Source organism: Aythya marila (assembly GCF_965140915.1).
Source record: "Aythya marila genome assembly, chromosome: 24".
Taxonomy (NCBI): Eukaryota; Metazoa; Chordata; class Aves; order Anseriformes; family Anatidae; genus Aythya; species Aythya marila.
The window spans coordinates 2550890-2575257 of record NC_139065.1 but is presented as its reverse complement, the minus strand read 5'-3'; the positions used below and the strand labels follow the sequence as shown (position 1 = coordinate 2575257).

Below are 24368 nucleotides of genomic sequence, written 5' to 3'. Positions count from 1 at the left end.
GTGACTGAGCAGCTCTGCAGGAGGAGCCCAGGTCCTGAGGCCCGGGTGGCTTAAGCTCACCCCTTAGTGAGTGTGAGGCCCTGGGGGTTTGTGCTGATCTCAGGACCAGCTGGGGGCCCGCTGTTAGCTCTGCTGGAAAAAGGGAAGTGGCCCAGTTGATTAGAGCCACTGCTTTGTTGGGGGTACAACACAGAAGAGCCCCGGTTCTGGCTTTTTCCTGACTGTATTATAAACATGCACCATTCTCTTGCTGCCTCCTGAATGGCTGCGCCTGAGATCTTTCAGGAGGAGCCAGAAAAGGGAGCAGATGTTCAAGGTACTAAATAGGACACAGGATTTCATCAGAAATCCAGCTGATGAAAGGCTCCAGCTTGGGAAATCCCAGAGCCTTGGCTGCTGTGTTATTGACCGCAGCTCCGCTCTCTGCCAGGAGCTGGGAAGTGAGCGTGGCTGTTTGACACAAACCCATCGTCCTGTGGATCCTGTGGGTATTTGTGAGGCAGAGCTTGGGCATCGGAGCTCCTGAGCCATCTCTGGGCTTGCAGGGCTGAGAGGAGGGTGGAGGCAATAAAGGTGGTGTGAAGCTCACCAAGACCCGCTGTGAGCAGCCCCAAGGCACCCACTACTCCAAAGAAGGCTGCTGGGGCAGGACACAACAGCTTGTTTTAAAATCACCAGAAGGTTTGTAGAGAGAAACCAGGAAAGCAGTTTGCAGCTACGCCAGTGACAGCTGAATTAATACTGGGCTCCATTCATCCCACTCTTCCATGGTGGACAAAGGAGCTGTTATTTTTTGCAACTGCAGACTCTGTTACAACAGTATTATCACAGGGTGTTTTCCTCATCTCTGCTGCCACTCTTCGCAAGCACCTCTTACAACAAATTAATTCTCAGTTAGCACATCCTCCCAGGCCCCACGGGCTTTTGCACTGCGGATCCCAAAAAGATGGAGCCCTTGCTCTTTAACGCCACTCAGAGACCTAAGCAGCAGGGCAGAGGCACGGCTGAAGGTGGCTGCCTGGTCTTACCAGAGTTATGTACAAATCCTCAATGTGGGGATCAGGCAAACATCTTGATGGTAGAGAACAGAAGCGAAGCTCCCACTGGCTCAGGAAATATTTTATTCTTTATGTTTTCATTAAAAAATAAACATAGGAAACAAAACCACAGAACACTTGTGTAATAGAAACAAACGCAGAAGGTCAGAGCGTTGGCTGAAAGTGCATAATTAAGTCATGCTACCACATCCCTGATCCCACCCTGTCCCCTAAGCAAGGAGTCAGCAGTAAGCTCGACGAGCAGCACTACACAGAGCCCAGGCACTGCGGGGGCCAAGCTGACGGCAGAGGAAAGCCCACGCTGCCAGAAACACAGCAAGGCAGGAGACATGCTGGGGAGAGTGCCCCAGGGAGCCAGTGGTGAAACGCTCACCTGGGACTCGTAGGGCAGGCAAAGGACAGCTGGTATAAGAGGATGTGGAGTTAAGAGGCTGGGGAGAGCTGAGAACACAGGGGCAAAACGGAACCCTGGGTGTCACTCCAAACCGCGCCTGGAAGCAGAAAAATCCTGGAGAAAAGGAAAATCAACACAATGAATTCGACTACAAGGCTGACGTGGGTGTGCTGGACAGACACCTGTCCAGGGAAGAACCGCAGTCACTCGCCAGCAAGGTCGACATAGACAGTAGCAATTGCGTCCCTACGCTCAGGGCCTCAGCCTCCGTGAGGTGACCTCCCTGCAGGGGTAGGAGCAAAGGCACTGCCTGTCACAGCAAGGCTCCTGCTGCCAGAAAACGCAGCTTTTTGCAGCTGGATCTGTCAAGCTTCTCAAGGGAAATGTGATGTGGTGAACCTTGGTGAGTCCCGTGCTTGGAGCACAAGTGCTGCAGATCCGCCTCCACGCTAGGCAGTGAGTTTCTCCCCCCTGCCCTTTGCCCCCAGCAGCCTCAGGCTTTTGGGTCTCAGTAGTTGACAGCTTTAATCTGCGACTCCTTGTGTGCAGACCCGGGAGGAACCTGCGGATGCAGCTCCAGTGCAGGACCCCCTTACACATGCTCACTCAATTTGGCTCTGCACAGATACGTGCTTGAGGAGCAAATTACAAACATTCAGTATGTACAAGATGATTTGAAGCTGGAACATAAGAGCAGCTGGATTCCACCCGCACGCGTCCATGTTGCTGAGAGCAACCGGAGGACCCGCACGGTCCTGCAGTGGCTGAAGAGACCCCCAGTTGTGTGTAGATGTCCTTGGATTTTCACCACGCTGGCTGATGCCAATTCTGGGGGCACCCCGGCTCTGCTGATAGAATTAGCCACAGGAACAGCAGAGAATGCAGCTTCTCCTGATCCACTTCACCACCTCTCTCCAGCTTCACGCAGAGCCCCCGATTTCAAATGACTGCTGAGATAACACGTTTATGCACATGCTCTAGTCAAAGCAGCACAGAAAGCTGCTGTTCTGGTGCCTACTTCCACAGCATCCACACCTCTCAGAAACAGTCACTGCAAATCACTTGGGACTCTTCTTCCAGCAGAGACTTTTTAGGGTTTTCTTCTTTGTAAGCGCCCTCCACATCACTTCTCCCGAAGGACACAGACTCCAGCATCACACCGCTGCATCCCCAGGGAGGTCACCACCTCCCAGTTGTCGATGATGGGATCGTAGCACTCAATGCTGCTCAGCAGGGAGTTGCCATCGTACCTGCCAGGACAGAAAGTTACAGGTGAGGGATGCTGCTGCAGGAAGAGGTTGAGGCGTTCACAGTCCTTTCTGGGAGGCTGGACAGTTACATACAGCAGGGACAGCCTGAAATAAAACCATTTTATGAGGCTCTCTTTTGCTATCTGCTATTTTGTTATCCACCCTCCTGCCTGTCTTGGCCCTGAACCATCACACTGCCTACGTGGACTGGGAGAGGCCACCTGAAATGCGGCAGCAGGTCGTGTCACCTCAAGTCACTTGCGCCTCTTCCAGCAAGCAGAGCACCTTCCTCTCCAGCCCAGGGCTGTCTCTTACCCAGCGATTGCATACAGCCTTCCCCGCAGCACCGTGGCCCCGACGTAGCAGCGGGGAGTTGTCATGCTTGTTACAGTTGTCCAGGAATCAGTGCGAATGTTATAGGCTTCCACGGAAGAGAGATGTGCTGTCCCATCGAACCCACCAACTACATAAATATGGTCATTCAGCAGAGCCACTCCAGCCCCTGGGGAGAGAGAGAGGAGGATGGAAGAGTTACAGCCACGACTGACACTGTCGGCACTGTGCCCAGGGCTTGCTGTCAGCAAGGCTGAACTAGGTCAGTTCTTCCTCTTCAGAGGGTATCTCCTTATGCTTTCATCTGAGTCATCAGTGACAGAGCTGACCTGACTTGGGATTTGTGACAACAAAATAACCCCCTGAAAAGCCCTGAGGCTGGCAGAAATAACCCCCTGCCAGCCTCAGCTTGCAGACTGCAGCCCCTCTCAGAGCAAACAAGGTAAGTCAGATACCCGTGCGCTCCATGGCCTTGTGTGCTCTTGCCAACAGCTGCTGCTGTTCTGAGCTGCGTCTCCAGAGCTGAGTAAACCCTGTCAGGACGTTACCACCACCATGTAGCTACTGCACTGACAAGTATCCCTAAGGAAACAAGCCAGCTACCCTACAGCTCCTGGGAACTGCTCTGTTTCTTCTACAAACAAGGTGTAAGAGACTTTCTGTCCCACTACAAGCAACCTCTCTCTCACCATCTGTCCTTATGAGAGCACCAGACTGCCCCCGTGGGTTCTCTGAGAGCTTCAGTGGGGGAAACTTCAGCTGAGAAGGGACCAGAGCAGTATGCAACCAGTATGTAAGCTACTAGTAGTGGTGTGAGTACCATGGAGTGACAGAAAAAATAAACTGTACCCAGCAGCATTTTGGGGCACATCCCTGCTTCAGATCTCTGTGCTCCCAGTCACGGCACTGAGGAAGGAATGTGGCTGGTATGAGGAGCCTCACAGTGTTCCTGCTTGCTTGTGGCACTGAAGTAGTCTGCTCTGCGGGCTGAGGCACTGCTATCAAAAGCCTCCAAGTCTTGTGGGAAACTGGCACGGACCTGGGAAAGACTTCTTATAAATGGCTTTCCCTTTGAACTCTTTGCTTTTGGTCTTGCCAGAAGAAATCTTCTGTGGTGCACACAACAGACCGCTTGGAAAAAGGCATCCCATTCTTACGCTTTCTGGAGATCCGTGATTAGGTCTTGCATGTTTCCTCTGATGTAGGAAAAGCCATAGATTTATCACACATTGGTATGTGGGATCTTTCTGGGTGTGTAAAGCAACCAACTTCTAAATCAAATCCATTCTTGGCATATGGGAAATACTTTCCAACCCAAACTTAACAGGAATGGCTCTGTCACAGGAGTAAATATTTAAAGCCTGAGGTTTTGGTGAATGCACTGCAGGCACAAGAAAGCCTGAATGTTTTTAGAACAGAGAACAGTTTTAATTGAGTAACCAGCTCTTGTCTCTAAACAAGAATACTACAGCAGAGAACAAAGAGAAACAAGGCTGCCTAGGCTAATTGTAAAGGACATTTATTGGAATTATTAGAGAAAAAGCAACTTCAAAAGGGTTTTGAAAGACTGCCTGTAAGCAGAACTCCTCCATCAAGAACCACAAAGCTGTGGAGCACCGAGCTTCCCACCCTGCCACGTGCAGCTCAGCAAGGCCATGGCTGCTCTCGAGCACTGCCATGAGGCTTGGGGCAGGCCTGAGGCACAGTGCAGTGGCCTGGGGCCAGCACTGGAGCACACAGGGAGAAGGGAGCTGCACTTCTTTGAGAAATGAGTAACAGCTGAGATAGTAAATCACTCCAAAAGGAGGCTTTAAACTTTATTTTGCTCCTAGATACAGCTGCCAAACTTAAAGCTCAGAGAGGACTCCAAGCAGGATGGAGAAACTGCGAGTTGGTGGGGATAACTGGAGTGTGGCTGCACGATGTTTCAAGTCATCATTAGCTGAGCAGTTTAACGCTGCCCTCCCGCTGCTCCAGGAGCTGAGGCCCAGCACTTCACAAAGTGCAGGGCAGGTGAAAGAGAGCTTGCCAAGCACCCCTGCCTTTACAGTGCCCCGTGCAGTTGATGAGCACTGACTTAGCAAACTGTCCCATTATCTTACACAGGATTGTTACATTGCTTCTTCCTTGCCAGCTTTTTTTCAAGCCATGCACCGTTCCTAGTTAGGGCAGTCACACAAGACTTCCTCTCCCTGCAACCTATAAAACCACAGGCACATTCCTTTATTCACGTCTTAGCATGGGATGCAGACATCAGGCATGTGAGAACTAATCCTTCTCTCGGGGAGCTAAGCCAGCACGTCCTAAAACAGTCCCTGCTCAAAGCCAGTCCACCCACTGACACCAGCCAACATCCTGAAGGGCAGCAGAACAAGTCAGCAATGATGGCTTCCTCAGTGCAGCACAACACATTTTAACCTCGAGGCTCTGTGGGCTCTTACCTGAACGCTTGGTGGCCATTGGTGTGACATTTGTCCAGTGTCCAGTGTGGGGATCGTACCTCTCGACAGAATTCAGAATGTTCAGCCCGTCATAGCCACCTGAAACAAAAGAGAGGAGCAAACCACGGGTCTGAGTTCTGGAAAATGTTTTCTGTGTAGGGTGCAGTAACGTGCCCGGTTCACCCTTGGCATGGCACTGCCCTGCAACCAGCACAACTCCCAACGCTGGGCAGGCAGAACAGGTACTGCCCCTCCAAACCACTACAGCCAGCTTAGAGCTGCACTGCAGAGCCACCTCCAAGCCCGATGCCCATATTCCTAAACACAGCATATGCTGGGATGCCTTGAAGATGAAAGCATAAAAGGCTGAAAGAGCAGTTTCACAAGACAATACCGAAAAATGGTGTTGTGCTGCTTCAGCAAAGGAGCACTGTGCTGGCATCTGCCTTGGGGGACAGCATGGGGACAAGGAACTTGGGAGAGAGAAGTGAGACCCATAAACCATTGTCCGATATTCAAGACTTCCCAAGAACAACAGGACTGCAACCGATGAGGGCAGAAAATAGTGCTGGGCCTGCCTTTTTTGGTGCCTTGAAAATATCTCCAGAACAAGCTTATTAAGGTCTTTAGAATGATTTGGTTATCTGAAACTCAGGGGTCTCTGAAAATGAAACAAGTGCTGCAGAAAGGAGCTAGAACACATCCAGCCTAAGGTACATTTCCAGAGTGCTACAGCCAGCACTGCTTCGTGTTCTGGGGCATTTCAGCCACTGCCCTGGCCCTGCAAATCTCAGCTGCCACTGCTCACCCCTACGCTTCAGCAGTCCCTCAAATGTAGGCTGACTGTGATCCATTTGCTTCTAACAGCATTTACTGTTGTGGGGCAGATCCAGCCTCAGCCCTGTGAGAACAGGGTGGTGAGAACAGGCTGCACTGGCTGACAGCACCGTGCAGGGCTCAGTTTGGTGAAATTAAATCTTCTGGGCGTCTCTTCTAACCCAGATGTGCTGTAACTGGTGCAGAAAGGATCAGCGCTGCCATTTCTGCAAAAAGCACGTATTTGCTGAATGCCCTGAGGTCCTCAGGTACCTACCGAGGCAATAGATAACTCCGTTCGCCACGACGAGCCCCGCTCCTTCCCGTGCTGTCTGCATGTCTCCCAGCATACTCCACTGATCGATGTTGGGGTCGTATCGCTCCATGCTGGTGTGACGTCGGCTGCCATCAAACCCACCAGAAACGTAGATCATGTCTGCAACGTGAGAGAGAGGCTGGACTCACCGCATCGAGGACCAAACGTGCTCACCGAGCAAGAAGGCCCTTGCAGATGGAGCAAACCTACAACAGGGACTGCGAAATGCAGGAACAACTGCAGAGCTTGGCACACTGAGAGCCAAGACAAACCCAGCCTCCTCACCCTGGCTCGCTGCATTAGCCTGCTCACAGACCCAACACACCAAACAAACACAAAACCCATCTGGCCTTTAAATCTGCTTCTTGGTGATGGATAAAAAAGAAAGCATACATGCCCCAGCTATTTTTTTTTTTCATCCTGCCTGCAGAACATACAGAAAAAGTGGCGTGTCCAAACCCTGCCACCATTAACACCACCTCAGCACCGCCCCAAAGAATGTGATTATAGGGCAGCAAACGGAGAGGATCCAAAAGGCATCAAGACCAGCTCCTTATGCTGGAGAACCCAATGCACATGATACTTCACAAATCTGTCAAGTGTCATCTTCAAAATGGCCACATTTTTTTTTTTTTGCAGAAGTTTCATCAGAATAGACACAGTAAGAATTTGAAATGTAATGAATGTTATTTAACCAATATTATTAAGAAGATCACCACTACTTTAATGGCTATGAAACTTCCTCTCATTTCCACACCAATTCTTTGTAGCCTGTTTATAACCACTCGCTCTTATTCAATTCTTTTACAGCACATTTTCTTCATGTGCCAAATAATACAAAGAGAGAATATACGTATATTATAGAGAAATAATATATGAATATGTCCTGTGTAAACAAGCTGAAGGGTTCTGGTTTGCTCCATAAAGTAGTTTCCTTCTTCCAGGTATGTCCTAAGAATCCCTCTCTGCATGTGCTCCACTTTCAACCTCTCTCCAGTGCTGGGTAGTTCCTGCTGTGCTCAGCACTACCCTGTGCTCAGCACTACCTAACACCATCACCACCCCGAGAGCTTCCCACCCCATTACCCTTCTTTGAGCTGCCATCCCTCAATGCACAGACACATGCCTGAAGAATGGAGACAGAACTCCTCTCGGGATACACACACAAGAAGTTTTCCATTTCTCCATCCAAGCCAGACTTTCAGACTCTCAGAGCCACCGGCTCTACGTGTGCCAGCTCAGGGCATTTCAGGACGACCAGAGGACAGGAACGACAGAGAACTGCCCTGCCAGTGCAGCGACCTGGACGTACCTCCCAGGGTCGTGGCTCCTGCTAGGCCTCGCCGCACGTTCATCGGAGCTACAGAGTACCAGATACCATCCTCGTCTGATGTATAATCCAAGCACTCCACAGAGCTGAGGCGTGAGCGGCCGTCGTACCCCCCGATCACGTAGATCCGATCGTGCAGGGACACCGTAGCAACGTAGCGCCTCTTACGGGTAATGCTCTAAAAGGGCCAAGACAATAAAGGGTCAAGGAGAGGAAATAACACCGACATATGTCCAACAACTGCGGTTCTTCCATCCTGTTTCACTGCTCTTTTGGAAAATGGCCAAAGAGACAAATGGCACTGTGGATTTCAAGGGTACAGCCCTGGCTAAAATGTATAAATTGCATCTGACTTCCTCCGCTTCTACTCTTGCTGCCCAAGTCTCTTTGTGCTAAAATATTTTGCATTAGAATGTCAACTTATCCTCTGTCTCTGCTGAATCTTTGATGCATCTTGGAGGTTTGTGTTCCTCCCACTGGCTCCCTGCAGAGACTGTCAAGGGGAAAAATGTGGAGACTGTGATCTGATGGAAATATCCAAAGTTTCTGGCCTCCAAAAAAGAACAGAATTTTGGAGAAGGTAGTGTAAGTTCTTCTGTGACTACAGATGCTAAAGTAGAGGCACTTCTCCACCATTTCACACTGATAAAGCCGATTTTAAATTTCAGTAGAAATAGTCCCCAGTGCAGAAGCTCTCTTCCTAAATATATCCCGCTTTGCTCAGAAACAATGCAAGCAGAGATCATGCAGCCTGCCTGAAAGCAGGACTGATTATACTGCTCCTATTGACATTTCAATTATCATTACTAAACTTCAGAGCTTAACACCCCCCTAAGATCAAAAATGCCTCTCATAAATTCTCACTCCCACAACAAAGATGTGGGTCTCTGAAGGCTCATCTCATTAGAAATATGACAGCAAGCTCTCATAAAAAGCTTATTTAGTAAATCTTCAAATATGAAGCAGTTTTAGCATTCACAGTGTAAACCTCATCAACCCTAATGAATTTCTGTCATAAATTCTAAGCAGAATGCAGAGAAACCCAAAGAGGAATTTTATTTAGAGGCTGGTATATGGTCATATGGTGAGTGAGTGATGTCAGCAATCTGTAGAGCCCCATGATAGTTAAAACTGGTCCCTTACAGGCAAGAAACTCCACTCCTGAGTCTTCGGGTCATATTTCTCCACAACATCAATAGGTGACTGCTGGCTGCCAAAGCCACCGATCACAAGCAGGACTTCATTAGCTCCTAGAGCAAAGAGGGAGAGCAACGTCAGGTCAGTCCCTTCACAACCAAAGGGGCACCTCAAGGCAATCATCCGAGTAAACACCGAGCCTTCCTTGGTGCAAGAAGCAGCCTCTAAATCACCCTTTTTTTTAATCACTGCTCTGAAGCAAGCACCTAATGCAGATAAAAGTCACCTGGGTCCCCTCTCGTGTCAGTGGGTAGGAAGAGAAAAACCCTTCCAGGGTGAGTGGCTGTAAGACTAACCTGGGTGCTAGAAGCTGTCCACTGGCGGGCAGTTCCTCCCCATGTTAGATGGACCCTGAGAACACAAGTTGGCTTGTTTATGTCTTCTTTTGTATTCTCTCCCATGTTTATTTTGTAAACTTCTTACCCCTGAGAAAGCTGAAGGAGGATGGCTGCTTCCCTCCACCCTCCTCACAAAGAATGGCATTCTCTCCTCATTTACAAGCGACATCCAAACCAGATAGCACCTTCTTTTTTTCTCCAAGAAGTAAAAGTTAAGCTCACTGAAGCCTGAAAAAATAATGCAATATTTTCCCAAGAATTCTCTCTTATGTCTTAATGTATTTTATTTCAAAGTTGCCTTCCCTTTACTTTCTGCTCTCTCAAAGGGTCCCTGATTTTTTCTTATTTTCTCCTTGACAGAAGAATAGGACTTGTGACCTGGGGAGTTCTAATTTCTAATTTAATTCTGATTTCCCTTATAACGATTGCCTTGAAGGTAGGGTTTCTATCATAGTTTTAGAAATAGATGATCATCCCTGCATTTGTGTAGTAGGGAATTTTAATAGAGTTCAGCTATCCAGCTTTTCGTTGCAGAAAGGCTGAACGTTGAGCAACAAAGATTTAGCAAGACCTTGTCCATCCCAAAGCAAAACAATTGCAACTTCAGATGAAGGAGAACAACATAAAATGTAACTTGAAAGGACTCAGAAAAAAGCTCCAAAGACAAATTGGAACTTAGAAAGTTTCCTGTACATTATGACAGTTAATAGCACGATCAGTTCAGTTTATCCAACAGGAAGTTAATAGGCAACCTGATGACCATTTATAAATGACAGCTGATAAGAGCACTCCTGATAGCAGATGGTATTGAATCAGTTTAAAAAACAAAGAAAAAAAAACTTGGACTGAATCTGAAGGAGATGAACCTTTGAAACAAGGTGCAAACTTTTTGCCAATGTAAGTAATGAAACACTTCTGTGACATTTCCTTTATCAGTTCACGTATTCCAACCAAGAACAAAATGCAATGCCCCTTTCTAAAACAGCGGGCAGAGCTGAACTGAATGTCACTAAAATTGATGGAGGATGTTCCCAGAAAAAAAAGAAAACATGCTGTGGGCTGGACTATGCTGGAGGTCAAACCACATCATAACAATAATGCCTCCGGGCCAAAAACCTAATCAATCTCTCTCTGACAAACCTAATTTGCCCTCCTCTTTTAGTATTTAAATTGTTTTCCATCCCCTAAAACAGTGTTAATAACAAGAATTGGCCACAAAGCTTTTTTTCAGGGTCCCTCTCCACAAGCAGCAGCACTGGAGAGCACCCAGGGAGGGCTGCTTGGGGGAAGAGGTGTCAGTGCTGGCACCAAGGGCAGTGCTCTGCGAGTGCAGCCGGGGTAAAGGCAGAGAGAGTGAGTCTGGAGACATGAGAACGGGAGTCAGGTGAGGAAGGGACATTGTTAGGAAGAAGCCTGAAAATGCTTTTTCTTCTCCTGGGGGTAATTCCTACTGTTTGTGATACTCCCAAGTGCTTCCAGCCTTAAGCCAAGCACTTTTCCCAACAACTCAGCAACTGTGCTCGGTAGGAGGCACTGAAACAGCTGATAAAACCAACTTTTTTTTTTTTTGTCCTAAGAGATTAAGTTGAAAATGAGGTTAAGAAAAACGTACCTCTGAAAGGAATGAGGCACCTCTCTGTCTTCCTCCTTGTGCCTTCCCCTCTCAGATTCCCTGTTGAAAACTAACCTTCACTCTCATACAGTTGTTTCTTTTTATCTCTGACACTGATAACTGCCTTTTTAGACAGGAAGAAACTCCTCCCAAACTTCTTGGACAGCTGCATGCTGAGCAAACATATCCGGAAGCACCAATAATTCAGTAAACTCTTTTTGTGGTTACAGCAGAGGCCTTGGATTAAAGGTAACCAACCAGTCCCTACGCTGCCAGTAAGTACCTGTGCTACAAAAACACACTTCTGTCCCCTGCTCCCCTTTCTTTACCACAGAGGACTGTGTGTCAAGAAGTTACTGCTGCAAAACTCTTCTGCACAATTGCAAGGCACTGTCCAGCACCTGTAGCACAACACCTGCCAATTCCCCAGACCTCCTTGGTGACCTTGCCCTTGCTGCTCACCTAGACGTGCTCTTGTCCTGGGTCCCTGCATCTGACTCCGGAGCTCAGGCCGAAGATGAAATTTCTTAGCTTCATCGACGAGGTCTCTGCACTGCAGACTGCATCGGATAAAAGGCTGAGGAAAAACATGAGTCACTGGTATGCGTGAGGTATTTTAAGATCCCTGCTGAGAACTGTCCTGAAGCCAGCTCTGGTCAATTCAGACAGCACTGAAATGACCTGTGTGCAGGCTGCTGCTAGTAGTGTCATGGTGCAAATGCTGCATGCAAGGAAAGGCAAAGACAACGCGAAACTAAACTGCAGCTGGAAAGACATGGCTCGTTTCTCATGCAAAGTCTGGCACTGCAGGTTCCATGATAAAAATACTTACATTGGAAAACTAAGGGAAATCCACTTCTGCTACATGTAAGCCAGCAGAAATACATTTGTGAAGGGGGACTGGCAGGGACTGAAATCAGTTTGGCTGGATCTGCCCCACATCATCAACTCAACATGCACCTGCCATTGAAGACGAAACAAGGAGCAAAGCACAAACTAAGCAGTTTTGCTGGGTCCATTAGCTCGATCCCTATACACACGGGACACTGAGCTACAAAGAGACTACAGAAGCAGGTAAGGTCTCCTCCAAAAGAAGCTGGGGACGCTGCACCCAAGGACAGTCATATCCTCCGTGAGTAACACAGAGTGTCGTTCCCCTCCCCTGAACGTTCAGTGTTCAGTTCCCTTTGGGTGTTTCATGCTGCAATAAGCTAAGATTTATTTTTACAATTTCTTTGTGCTTGTGCAGGAAGGACAGGGTGTTCAGGGCAGATGATGCCACACAGCCAACCCTCTCCCCTCCACACTGCACCAAGATGATGTCTTACCATCATCACGTCTCACCTCCAGTCTAGAGGTGCCATCCTGGGCAGTAAGAAAGCTGGAGCCCTATCCACACAATGTGCTAGCCTGCTTTTGGAACAGACTTAATTGTTCTGGGACCAGTCCCTCTTGTGTTAACCTCAATTTCAGTTTAAGGTGGGCCATACCAATCTGACTAAGCACATTTTAGCCCTGGCACAACTTGACTGCATACTTGCTGACCCTGTTTAAGAACACCTGTAGTAGGCAGCCATTGGCACATCAGAGATGATGTTGCTAGATCAGCCACTTTCATATGTGACCATGTCTTCACTTTGCATTCAGTACCTGATGAAGGCGAGTAGCCACAGCTCACATCACCATCAGACAAGGACACTGCTTCGAACCTTCTCTGCACCTTCCTGTCAAAGCTTGCACTGGGTCAGCGTCACTCATTTGGAATTAAACTTGCACTGCAAAAGCTTAATGCTATGTAATCACCCACATTTTGTGTTTGCCCCAGCCACACAAAGGATTACATCTGGCTCTCAGCTGTGTGTTGACCCTGGACCTAACGTGCTGCTGCCCTCCTCAGCCAAGGGCATCTGCACCTGAAACAACTCCTGATGAGGCCCTCTCCAGCCATTTCCTCCCTAGCATCCCACGTCAGCAGCCTGTCTCCACCTACAGGAGACCCACTAGGGCTTATGAATGGAAGACAGAAAGCTCATTACAGAAGGTAACAGATGAGAACAGAGAGGTGCTACCTATCAGGAGACAACTGAGTAATTCCTCTGGATGGGACTCCCTCCCAGCTGAAAGCAGGATGCTGTGACTGTTGGCACAGCAAACTACCTCTGAGTAAAACAGGGGGCACTGCAGCTGAACGGGGACACCTCTGTAGGTTCAGCATCAAAAAGCACCGGGAGGGAGAGCAGCTTCTGACACGCTGTTAGGACAGCAGGACTCTAACCAGGGAGCACACAACCACACACAGACACTGGCTCCCAGCTGTTCTGTGCCCCGGACACGGGGCTGCTGATACCTCGGTGTCGATGACATCGGTGATGTAGCGGGGGGTGAGAAGCGGCATGCGCACATACTGCAGCAGCTCCGGCAGCGATGCTTCCCGTTCTTTTTTTGAGTGCTTCACCCAGTTTATAACTGCCTCAAAAACAGGCTCTTCAGAGTCCACCTGGAAAAAGGAGACACACACTGATCAGACCGCAGGGCAATACAGCAACTGCCCGTGGAACAGACAACTTTCAGACTGCTGATGCTGCTCAGAGCCAGCAAGAGAGCAGGACATCTCCAGTTAGTCTGTTACGGAAATTCCTGTGAGCAGTATTTACAAGCACTGATTACAAGCCCTTATTTTCTCTTCCTTAAAACTGCATTTGGTTTTTCCTTATAGCTGAGATCAGCAACTGACAGTACAAGTACCAGAAATGCCCTATGGTACGCAGCAGAGCCAAGTGGGACCCGGCCCACAAGCAGTGAGAGAGCCCAGGGAAAGGCTGCAACTGCCAGGGGTTCCCACTCGGAGCAGGGGTCACTGTCCTGCAAGCTGCAAAGTACCAGCATAAAGGTGACCAGAATCACATCTCCTTTTTAGAGAAAAGTGCCTCACGTTAACCCCTGCAGCCTAGTGCCCACACACTGCCCTGCTAACACTCTAGTCATAACACTGGGTATACCTGAGGTCTTTTACTTCAATTTACATTTAAGGAACTTAAAAAGACTGGATTTCAGAGTGGAGAAGGTGTGACCACTGCTGTTCTGACTCTAACTTATTTCTCCTTCCACTTAGGACCCCCACATGCCAGTGCTTACACCACTTCCAGAGCTTACACTGACTGAGCCAACTAAATTTGGCACTTTTAGAGAACCTCAGGTGCTTCGGACAGTTTTACAAATACAGCAGCTCCAGTGCATGCTGAGCACAACCGTGCAAGATTAATCCGATAATGAAAAGATAAATAATTAATTGTAAAGAGACCTATTATACATTATTTGGGCTTGATTTTCTTTTTGCAGGTCTTCAGATTGTCCAATTTAAAAGCAAGTGAGCCATGAATTTATTACCATCATCATTATTATGATCAACTAACATGAAGATAAAAGGAGACCTGTAACAAGAAGACCGAGTCTTCCCACCCATATAGGACCAGTACACTTTGAAGTTCATTTTGCAGCTATTTGTTGAAGAATGTTCTGAAGCAGGGAGCCATAGAGGTTAATTACGTAAGGCAATTCTTCCATGCCATTGATTTATATTTGTAACACTGCAATTAGAAATGGCCTCTTTATTTTTGAATTACAGGGAAAGAACAATTAGAGCTCACAAAAGGAAAGCAGGGTACTTCACTGCTTCCAATTTTCCCCACCTCCTCCAAAAACGCAGTAATCAACATATCGTTTTATTCCCTCCTTAACTGACTGTTCCCTGATACATTTAACAGTTTTGTTGTATGTTAAATCATGCCTGGTTGCTTGATATATGACGGGTAACACTAAATAGAATACCACAGTGAAAACCTACTCCAAAAGAAGACCTGCTTCTCCAAAAGCCAGGGGACTTTGCAGCTGGTGCTTTCTCAGTACCCTCCAATATATCACTCTTGCTCCTGAACACATTACCCCTGTCCAGAGCAGCAAAGAGATTTGCTCTGTTCACTTTCTCAAGTTAATACAATAAATTCATGCCTCACGGTGTGTGTGCAAAGTCTGAATCATAATTTATAAGAAAGATGGGTAGAGACTTTTTACTAGGGTCTGCAGTGACAGGTCAAGTGGCAATGGTTCTAAACTAAAAAAAGGTAGATTTAGATTAGATATAAGGAAGAAATTCTTCACAGTGAGGGTGGTGAAGAACTGGAACAGGTTGCCCAGAGAAGTTGTAGATGTCCCATCCCTGGAACTGTTCAAGGTCAGGCTGGATGGGACTTTGGGCAGCCTGGTCTAGTGAAAAATGGCAGGGAGTTGAACTGGATGACTTTGTAAGGTCCCTTCCAACCCAAGCCATTCTGTGACTATTTCCTCTTGACTATCCAGAAGTGTTATGCCAGTACTCACCACAACCTGCATAAGCTTGGACCTTCACTGCATTGAAGCTGCTGCCTGTTAAATACCAAACACACTCAGCCTTTTTCCACTGCTGATCACTGCCTACACCAGGGCTTTTCATTGCTGTCTTGCATGTTCTTTCTCAAGCAGGTTTATCAACAGAGGCTATCAGCTTGGCAGAAGGCCACTTTCACAGCAGACTTTCAAAGCATACATTAAGACTTCTCCTCTGGCTAGCCCTCCACTTGCTTTTCAGGAACTCTACCAGAGGTATCACTTACATGGGTTTGTTTCTAAGAGCTTGTGTTACTGCAAACTCTGAATAATGATTTAATCACTTCTTTTAGAACTGAAGCAAACATTAACTCTCACCGAAATCCATCTTAATTAAATAAACCAGCGTCCTCACTATTTTCACCTTATTGCCATTCTCAAGAATTACATATTCATAGAAAACTTGGAAAAAGAAGTATTTGACAAGTTCCAGCCAAGTAGTAAATCCTCCAGAAACTAACCCTGAGGGAACAGAATCTGTACCAGAAATCACAGGCAATAAAATCTTCTTGTAACTCCCTGAAGAATCCGACTACCCTGCACCATCATGCATTCTGCTCCTTGTAAAGCAGAGGACACCCAAATGCCTGGCATGACACATGCATTCCTTGTGCTGCTGAGTAGCATACAAAGGTCTACAAATAGAAGTTAATGTCTTGGGGGTATTTCTGAAATGTAGGCACTGAGACAACTTGTCTTTGTAACCTCCGAATGCTCCTCCAGGGAAACGAGGAGGAAAGGGAACAAGAACTCTGCAGAGGTAACCAACTGTGATTGCCTTACTTGCAGGAAACGTTTGCCTGACAATAAATTCTTACACAGAAGTTGCATGTTACTCGTCAGTTTGAGGTTACAAGGCTGAAAAGTTAGAAGAATCTTTTTGGAAATTAAATTCCAAAATTCAGGAACTGTGTGTGAAATCCACCCTAGAAGTGTGGACTTAACCCCAACTGGTTTCAATGCTTTACTTTAACGCTTTGCAGGGTAACAGTACTTTTCAGGTTTTACCTGAATTTCATCACACTTGATGAGCTTTTCAACCTCTTCTTGATTTAAGAGGATAAACTCTTCATGCTGAACCACCTCTGGAAAATGTTTCTGGCTGAAGACCTCTGCAGCTTGCATTAGATCAACACAATTGTGTGTCTCAGCAAAATCCCGAATGCCCAAACAATTTGATGGATCCAGCTGGCTTTCTAGAAACTCACAGCAAGCTTGTTTCACACCTACGGAAAATTGGAGGGGTGAATGAGCACTGCATGCTTACTATCAATCCTCTGCTTTGGAAAGGGCTTCAGAAAAGAAAGTTCTAAACAATAATGAAAAACCAACTCAAAAACAAGCTTGAAATACACATGCATGCAAACATTTCTTCTGAGGAAAATGGTAACACTAAGCAGAAGAGCAATTGTTTGGGCTGTTTCAATCTCTGTCTATTCTATTTGCACATTAAAAAAATCCAATACTAGGAACTGACTCAAATCTGAGTTGACCCAGCTTCATGGACTATAAGCCAAGAAGGTATATGCTAGTGGATATGGCCACCAGATTTTTTTTAAGGCTTTCTCCAATGTCTTTTTGATAGGTGCCTTGGATAGCTCCATAGGCACACATCAACCAGGTTGTTATGATCCAGACACATTGTGATGGCAAGGCCAAGCAATATCAAGGATTTGCTTATTATTACGTTGAATTCTTCCTGGGTATTCTCATGCAGATATAAAGTAGCCCAAACCATGGAAAAAAAATATTTTATCATCTTTTTTTCCAGACAAGTCAGTTCCTCTACCAATGAGGCCAGTGTGCAAAAGGTAATAGAAGAAGTCTGACACAAACTGTATGGTTTCAAGGCAGAAGTGCTCAGGTCTGGAATGAACACACTGCTTATAGATTTCAAGCCTCCCATAATCTGTCTTCCATTTACAGAAGGTCAGACAAACCAGATCTCTGAGCAGCAGCAATTGTGCAGTTTGTGCTGATACTTGGCAATTACCTTTTAGCTGAAGCAGGCACGCTGCTGGGAGCAGTTCTTGGACATTTTCTACTGTCACGTGAACAGTTTCTGTATACACAAAATCTAGCAGGATTTCCATGGTGGAAGCTGTCAGTCCCTGGATATCTACATAGGGTTTATCCTTCTCCGAGAGCTGTAAATCAGAAAGGAGACAAAGGATTATTGTTCAGTAATCTGGTCAAAAAGGCAACAGTGCTCAGCAGTTTAGTTTATTACACGTCTGGAAGAGAGTCAAACTGCATTTTAAAATGAGCAAATTGAGATTGAGCAGAAATTAATTATCATACACAAATGGCACGTGTAAACTCCATCCTCCGTGAGAAACTCCGAGCTTTACTAGAAGGAACAGTTCAGGGGGTTCCTTTCTGGGCTGGATGTATAAGACATGCTGCAGCTTACATAGCGTCCTCAGCTTACTTCTCTGCTCTAAAACCAATCCAAATAAAAATCTTTCTTAACTTCAATTCCTGATCCATCCTGTTTGCTTATGGTGAGAGTCTCTACAAAGAATGGCTAGCTCAAAAAAATCAGTTGAAGGTTGAAATACTGAAGTTAAACTCACAATTAAAGTACATAGAGCGATGGTACTTAAACAACCCTGACTTTGTCTCCTTGCTCTTTTATCATCTCTAAGATGCATCATTTTGGAATAATTACTTTTTCTACGGAATGTTACTGTTGGGAACAGTAAATTCTGAGAATCCACCCAATTTGCACCTCTATGGCTGCAGAGCCGAGATTATATTTTCACAGAGCATCAGCTGTTGGTGGTTTAATGCAGCCATTACGAAGCTGCTGGCACAGCATCTGATGATTCACGAACAATGGGCTGGCAGGTGGAATTACTAATCACACCCCGCACAGAGCTGTGAGCTCCTGTCAGCATGAATGGACCTCAACAGAAGGATGTCGCCATGCAGCACACTGCAAAACTCAGCTTTTTTTCCCTGAGAATTCTGAAGAAGTGGTCAGTATCAGTGCAAGCACAATTCAGATGAAAGCCCTGGATGTTTCTTGCTAAGAATGAGACTGAAGCTGGTTATGGACTGAGTGAGCGAAGACTCGGGGAAGAGGAAGCATGATCAAAGCATCATCACTTGGCTTAGAATTAGCCACAGCTGGGGAAAAATGCCGTGATACACGATTAGAGAAAATAAGAGCAGTCAGATGTACTCCTACAGAGGCAGCTGATGACACAGCAACAGCAGAGAAGCCTCTGCTGAGACTGAGCCACTTCTGCAATGCAGGGATCATGGAATCAAGAGAAACATGGGGGGGGGGGAATGGTGACACTCAAAGTAATTTGAAGGAGAGGCCTTTCAAGTCTGTTGACACATTTAAAAAACTTCATGGCATCCAGAATCAGACAGGAAAAGGAAATTACCTCGTTTGACCTGCTGTGCGACATTTAGAAGTCAAAATGAGTTCATGGCATGGGTTAGACAAACCATTCCCCCAAACCAGACTGAGATGCTTTGTGCAACAGATAAAGGACACAGGTGTCACAGAGATCAGAGCTGATCGGACAGGATATTCCTCAGATTCCAACAAGCAAATGGAGAGGTGGACTGCACCTGCCCGTGTCCATACATGCTGCATACTTAGAAAAAGGAGAATAAGAAGCTAAAAGACTAGAATGGCACCAGGCCTACTGCTAAGGGACTGCACTGAGCGAGGTAGATGTTGGAGACAGCTGTTCTTCACAGACTGGCCTGAAGCTGGGAAAGATGCTCCTGTCCCCACAACCAATATTCAATAACCAACCACGCACATCCTCTCTGCATGCTGTTGACCCCAACACTAACCACGGGGACAACACTAACGTTACAGAGATGATGAGCTCTATCTCTCCTTACATGCGACTTCTGCTACACTGTACTACCACCTTGTTATCTGGCTCACAGTTTATTCATGGGCTAAGATTATTTGGATGGGAGAAAATATTTAAAATGACTTCACACAATGTACGTGATATATAACTTGGGATCCTTGAATCATACCTTAAAAAAAAGGATCCCAGAGCAGAAACAGAAGTTATTTTCAGAATAAAAAGAGAATTTCTATATCTTCTAGGGAGAACAAGACAAAAAAGCCCAAACCTTCAAGTTTCTAGAGCATGCTCTAAGAAGACAGACTTGTTTCTTTCTGAGGTGGAGCCAACGATCAGCTGTTAACACACCCTGGATACGTTAACTTGTCCAAACAAAGGCAGAAATTCCAGTGCAAAACTAGGGTGCAAGGGAGCATTTGCTGAAACTGCTCTTCAGTTTTCACTACAAGGAAAAGCCTCGTAGGTAAAATCAGTGGGCCTTTCAGTTTGCCCACACAACTCAACACAGAGATGGGGAAAGGTGTTGTCAAAGGCCAGAGGTTCAACGGGTGATTGGTGGCTTCCCCTCCTTCTGGAAAACAGAAGGAAAGTTATATTAAGGTTGTTATATTCAGATTGAGAACTTTTGCAAGGAAACGTTAAAGTCAGAAGTGAGAGAAGGAAGAAACTAGAGGCACACGGACTGGCAAACAGCTTTCTCTGAAGATCATCTCTGCCGACAACCTCAGTGCTCCGCTGGCCATGCAGACACAACACCGTGAGCGGCACGGGGCATAACCCAGGGACCAATTCTGAGCAAAGCCCCTTGAAACCCAACCCTGACAAAAGCCACGCGTTGCAGCTCACCGAGTAGTCCCCAGGTTTGCTGGAGATGAGCAATCAAATGCAAAGGAAGCCCTTGCAGAGGCTGTTGGCCCGTTTTGCAATCCGGCCTTTTGAGTTCCCTGAAGTTACAGCCAAGGCCAAAACACTCCGTACCCACAAGTGTTTGGATGGCAACCAAGTGCTGCCCTATTACACTCACCAGCATACTTGTCATTAACACACAGAGGAAGTAGGGCCACTTTGAGGCTTCCCAAGCTGTCATTTCCTGGAAAGAACGTTCTCCCACAAACACACAGTAATTGCCTGTGTCACTTGGCAGGTTTGTCATTTTGGGGTTTCCGTACGAAAAAGCAAATTTGGATAGAGACTAAGCAAAAGAAGTAAAACCCTTACAGCAGCAGCAGTGTGGGGGCATGAGAGAGAGAGCACTCATGCCCACTGGGCACTGGATGTACTTATCTTTCTAGGAAGAATGGTATCTATGAATTAAGGTCATTACAATGTTAGAGTTAAAATGAGAGTATAAAGGAGCAAGGAGAGATAATCTCAGCTCAGATCCAAAGTACACCCATCCTCAGCCTTCGTTAGCAGCCACAAGAATGTTCTGCAGCATGCAGAGCAACTGGAGCTCTGCAGACCGTGTAGATGAAGTCAAAGGCACTGACAAGAACATAGGGGAAAACACAAGGAGCGAGGACAGTGCTATTAAGTTGCATATGCTGAAGCTATCAATAAACTGAGAACTTCGGCCTCCAGGGACTGAGTTTGCTTTGTGTACTTTCTTTTATAAAAATATATATATTTCCTTTACGCAGATAACGAGCATAAAGCTGTCAAATTTGCAAATTTCTTGAAGACAACAGACAGCTAGAAATACAGAGTATTGAAATATTGAAGTCAGTAGATAGAAAACACACTGTTATGTGGTCGGTCCACGTATGTCTTATTTTGGTCGCTTCCCTCGGGACTAAAAAAATGAAGATAGCTGCTCACCCCACCCAGCACCCAACGAAGGAAGGGTTGGCAAACCGACTGCTCCACCAATGGTGGTCAGTGCTGGGTAAAACAATGAAGGAAATGATTCTCTCCTGCAGGCAGCACTGGGGTAGCAGGAAGGTCTTTAGGACCTTCGGGCTGCTTAGTCATGTTTCTCTCTGCTGATGGAGAAGTTGCTAGGATGAGGAAAGCATCCTCTGTATGAAAAAGCCACAAAGATTGACTCAAACTTGCAAAAGAGCAGGCCTGGCACTCCTCTCTGACAGCAATGTGAAGGAGTGCTAGCTTTGACTCTAATGTTACCTTTCAGTGATGCAGAAAAACAGCACGTAGGTAATGTGAGTTAATATAAAAAATACTGTGAGAGCCAAGGTCCTCGCAAGTGAGATTTCGTGAGTAAAGTAACAGGGGCTCCAGGTCCCAGCCCCAAAGGCTGCATCCCCTTTGCAAGAGCAGCACCACAACCAAGCAGGTACCAGCTATCAGCCAGGCTGTGAGTGAACCACCTCCATTTCAGTTTTCCAGTGGCTGCCCTAGTTCACCACCCGGCCTAAGGCGCACGCCACAGCCCCCCCAGCTCTGCCCTCGGGCTGGTAACCTCGGAAGGCAGATGCTCAGAAGCAGCAAGACACAAACCAGCCCTAGAAAAATCGAGACAAGTCTCAGAACCTCCTGGTTTTCCAGCTCCCTGCTGTGCGGGTTGGTCACCCAGCAGACCGTGATGTGGGGCACAGTCCCAGGTGCTGCCTCTGCTCCCCCTGTGCCATGACGGAGGGCTCTGGGGCTGCTGTGAGGGTACCCAGATGCACCAGGAGATCCTGGGCTGCTGTTGAGAGGATCCAGGGGGATTCGGGGCCAATGTGAGGGGATCCCGGGGACTCAGAGTCCTCCAGGCAGGGAAATCCAGAAGGATCCAGAGCTACCAGCTGGAAGAATCTGATGGGGTCCCAAGGGGGACCCCATGCAAAGGGATCCAGAAGAACCAGGAGCCACCACTCCATGGGATCTGGACCCACCATGCCAATGCATCCTGAGGGAACCAAGATGCCCACCCAACTGGAGCCGGGCCCACCATGCCAATGGATCCTGAGGGATCTGGGCCCACCACACCAAGGGATCAAGAGGGATCCAAGACCACCATGCAACAGGACCTGGGCCCACCATGCGAAGGGATCTGGAAGGACCCAGGACCCCCACCCAACTGGACCCAGAGGGATCCAAGACCCCCACCCAACTGGACCCAGAGGGATCCAAGACCCCCACCCAACTGGACCCAGAGGGATCCAAGACCCTCACCCAACTGGATCTGGGCCCACCACACAATGGGATCCAGACCTACCATGCAAAGGGATCCAGGCCCAGCACACAAGGGATCCAGAGGGACCCAAGACCCCCACCCAACAGGATCCAGGCCCACCACGCAATGGGATCCAGAGGGATCCAGCTCTACCATGCAAAGGGCCCCAGGCCCACCACACAAGGGATCCAGAGGGATCCAAGCCCACCACCCAACTGCATCCACAGGGATCCAAGACGCCCACCCAACTGGATCTGGGCCCACCACCCAATGGGATCCAGAGGGATCCAGGTTTCCCATGCGAAGGGCCCCAGGCCCACCACACGAGGGATCCAGTGGGCTCCCACCCCCCAACCCCCGACCAGATCCGGGCCCACCCCGCCACGGGGGGGGGCTCGGCGCCCAGCGCCCTCCTGAGCCGCCGACCTCGCTGGTGAACATGGCGCAGAAGTAGTCGCTGCAGGCGGCCAGCACGATGCGGTGGGCCGGGAAGTCCTTGTGCTCCACGCGGAGGGTGACGTCGCACAGCGTGCCGCTCTTCCGCAGGGCGTTCATGGCGTTCAGGATGGACTTGGCGTGCGAGTTGGTCATGATGTCCTTGGGGGGGGCCATGGCGCCCGGCACCTGCGGGCACAGCCAGCACGGCCACATGGCCCCGCCGCCCCGCCAGGGGGCGCCCGCCCGCCACCGCCCCTCCTCCTTCCTCCTCCCTCCTCCCTCCTCCTCCCTGCCCCTCCCGCCCCGCCGCCGCCGCCGCCCCGGGTCCCTCCGCCCGGCAGCGCCGCCCCCCCCCCCGCTCCCCTCCCGGTGCTCCCCCCCCCCCCTCCTTCCCTCTCCGCCGCCCTCACCGGCCCCGCGGCCCCGCGCCGCCCCCTCCCCTCCCGCACCTCTCCCCCGCCCCCGCCGCTCGCTGATGGCGTCAGCGGGCCGCGACGCCCCGCCCCCACCACCGGGGGGGGGGGGGGCTCCGCGCCGTTGCCTGGTAACGGGCACCCCCCCCCCCAGCCTGAGGGGCAAAGTTGTGTTTTTTTTTATTTTTATTTTTATTATTTTTTTGTGGGGAAATGTGGTTTTTCCCTGGCTATCGGGGGAGGTCCCAATCGACTGGCGGCTAGCAAACGTGACGCCCATCTACAAGAAGGGCCGGAGGGCTGACCCGGGAAACTACAGGCCTGTCAGTTTGACCTCAGTGCCAGGAAAGCTCATGGAGCAGATCCTCCTGAGAGTCATCATGCAGCACTTGAAGGGGAAGCAGGCGATCAGGCCCAGTCAGCATGGCTTTATGAAAGGCAGGTCATGCCTGACGAACCTGATCTCCTTCTATGACAGAGTGACGCGCTGGGTGGATGAGGGAAAGGCTGTGGATGTGGTCTACCTTGACTTCAGCAAGGCTTTTGACACCGTCTCCCACAGCATTCTCCTCAAGAAACTGGCTGCTCTTGGCTTGGACTGGCGCACGCTTCGTTGGGTTAGAAACTGGCTGGATAGCCGGGCCCAAAGAGTCGTGGTGAATGGAGCCAAGTCCAGCTGGAGGCCGGTCACTAGTGGCGTCCCCCAGGGCTCGGTGCTGGGGCCGGTCCTCTTTAATATCTTCATCGATGATCTGGACGAGGGCATCGAGTGCACCCTCAGTAAGTTCGCAGATGACACCAAGTTAGGTGCGTGTGTCGATCTGCTCGAGGGTAGGAAAGCTCTGCAGGAGGATCTGGATAGGCTGCACCGATGGGCTGAGGTCAACTGCATGAAGTTTAACAAGGCCAAGTGCCGGGTCCTGCACCTGGGGCGCAATAACCCCAAGCAGAGCTACAGGCTGGGAGAGGAATGGTTGGAAAGCTGCCAGGCAGAGAAGGACCTGGGAGTGATGGTGGACAGTCGGCTGAATATGAGCCAGCAGTGTG

The 24368-nt window shown here is 48.5% G+C and overlaps 1 protein-coding gene across 2 annotated transcripts; it reads right to left on the bottom strand.

Annotated features, from left to right (window-relative positions):
- Positions 1-1103: 1103 nt before the first annotated feature.
- On the bottom strand, positions 1104-23389 carry KLHL12 (kelch like family member 12). Of its 2 annotated transcripts, none has more exons than XM_082778258.1 (12): positions 23358-23389; positions 22897-23094; positions 17501-17654; positions 16516-16733; positions 13433-13582; positions 11548-11662; positions 9082-9188; positions 7921-8116; positions 6570-6728; positions 5477-5575; positions 3018-3204; positions 1104-2702 (listed from the first exon to the last, which is right to left on the bottom strand). In XM_082778258.1, the coding sequence occupies exons 2-12, from the start codon at positions 23080-23082 to the stop codon at positions 2576-2578; spliced, it is 1698 nt and encodes a 565-aa protein (XP_082634384.1). In that variant the 5' UTR covers positions 23083-23094; positions 23358-23389; the 3' UTR covers positions 1104-2575. The 2 variants fall into 2 exon arrangements, with proteins under 2 accessions (XP_082634384.1, XP_082634383.1); XM_082778257.1 differs by lacking the exon at positions 23358-23389 and adding an exon at positions 23319-23339.
- Between the last annotated feature and the right edge of the window lie 979 nt (positions 23390-24368).

Excerpts from the sequence above, each read along its gene's own strand:
- KLHL12 (XM_082778258.1), bottom strand. The coding sequence starts at position 23,082 with ATGGCCCCCCCCAAGGACATCATGACCAACTCGCACGCCAAGTCCATC. Across the intron at positions 9,189-11,547 it reads CAGGACAAGAGCACGTCTAG|GAGCTAATGAAGTCCTGCTT; the intron begins GTGAGCAGCAAG and ends TCTTTGCTCTAG. Across the intron at positions 6,729-7,920 it reads AGGAGCCACGACCCTGGGAG|ACATGATCTACGTTTCTGGT; the intron begins GTACGTCCAGGT and ends CTCACGTTGCAG.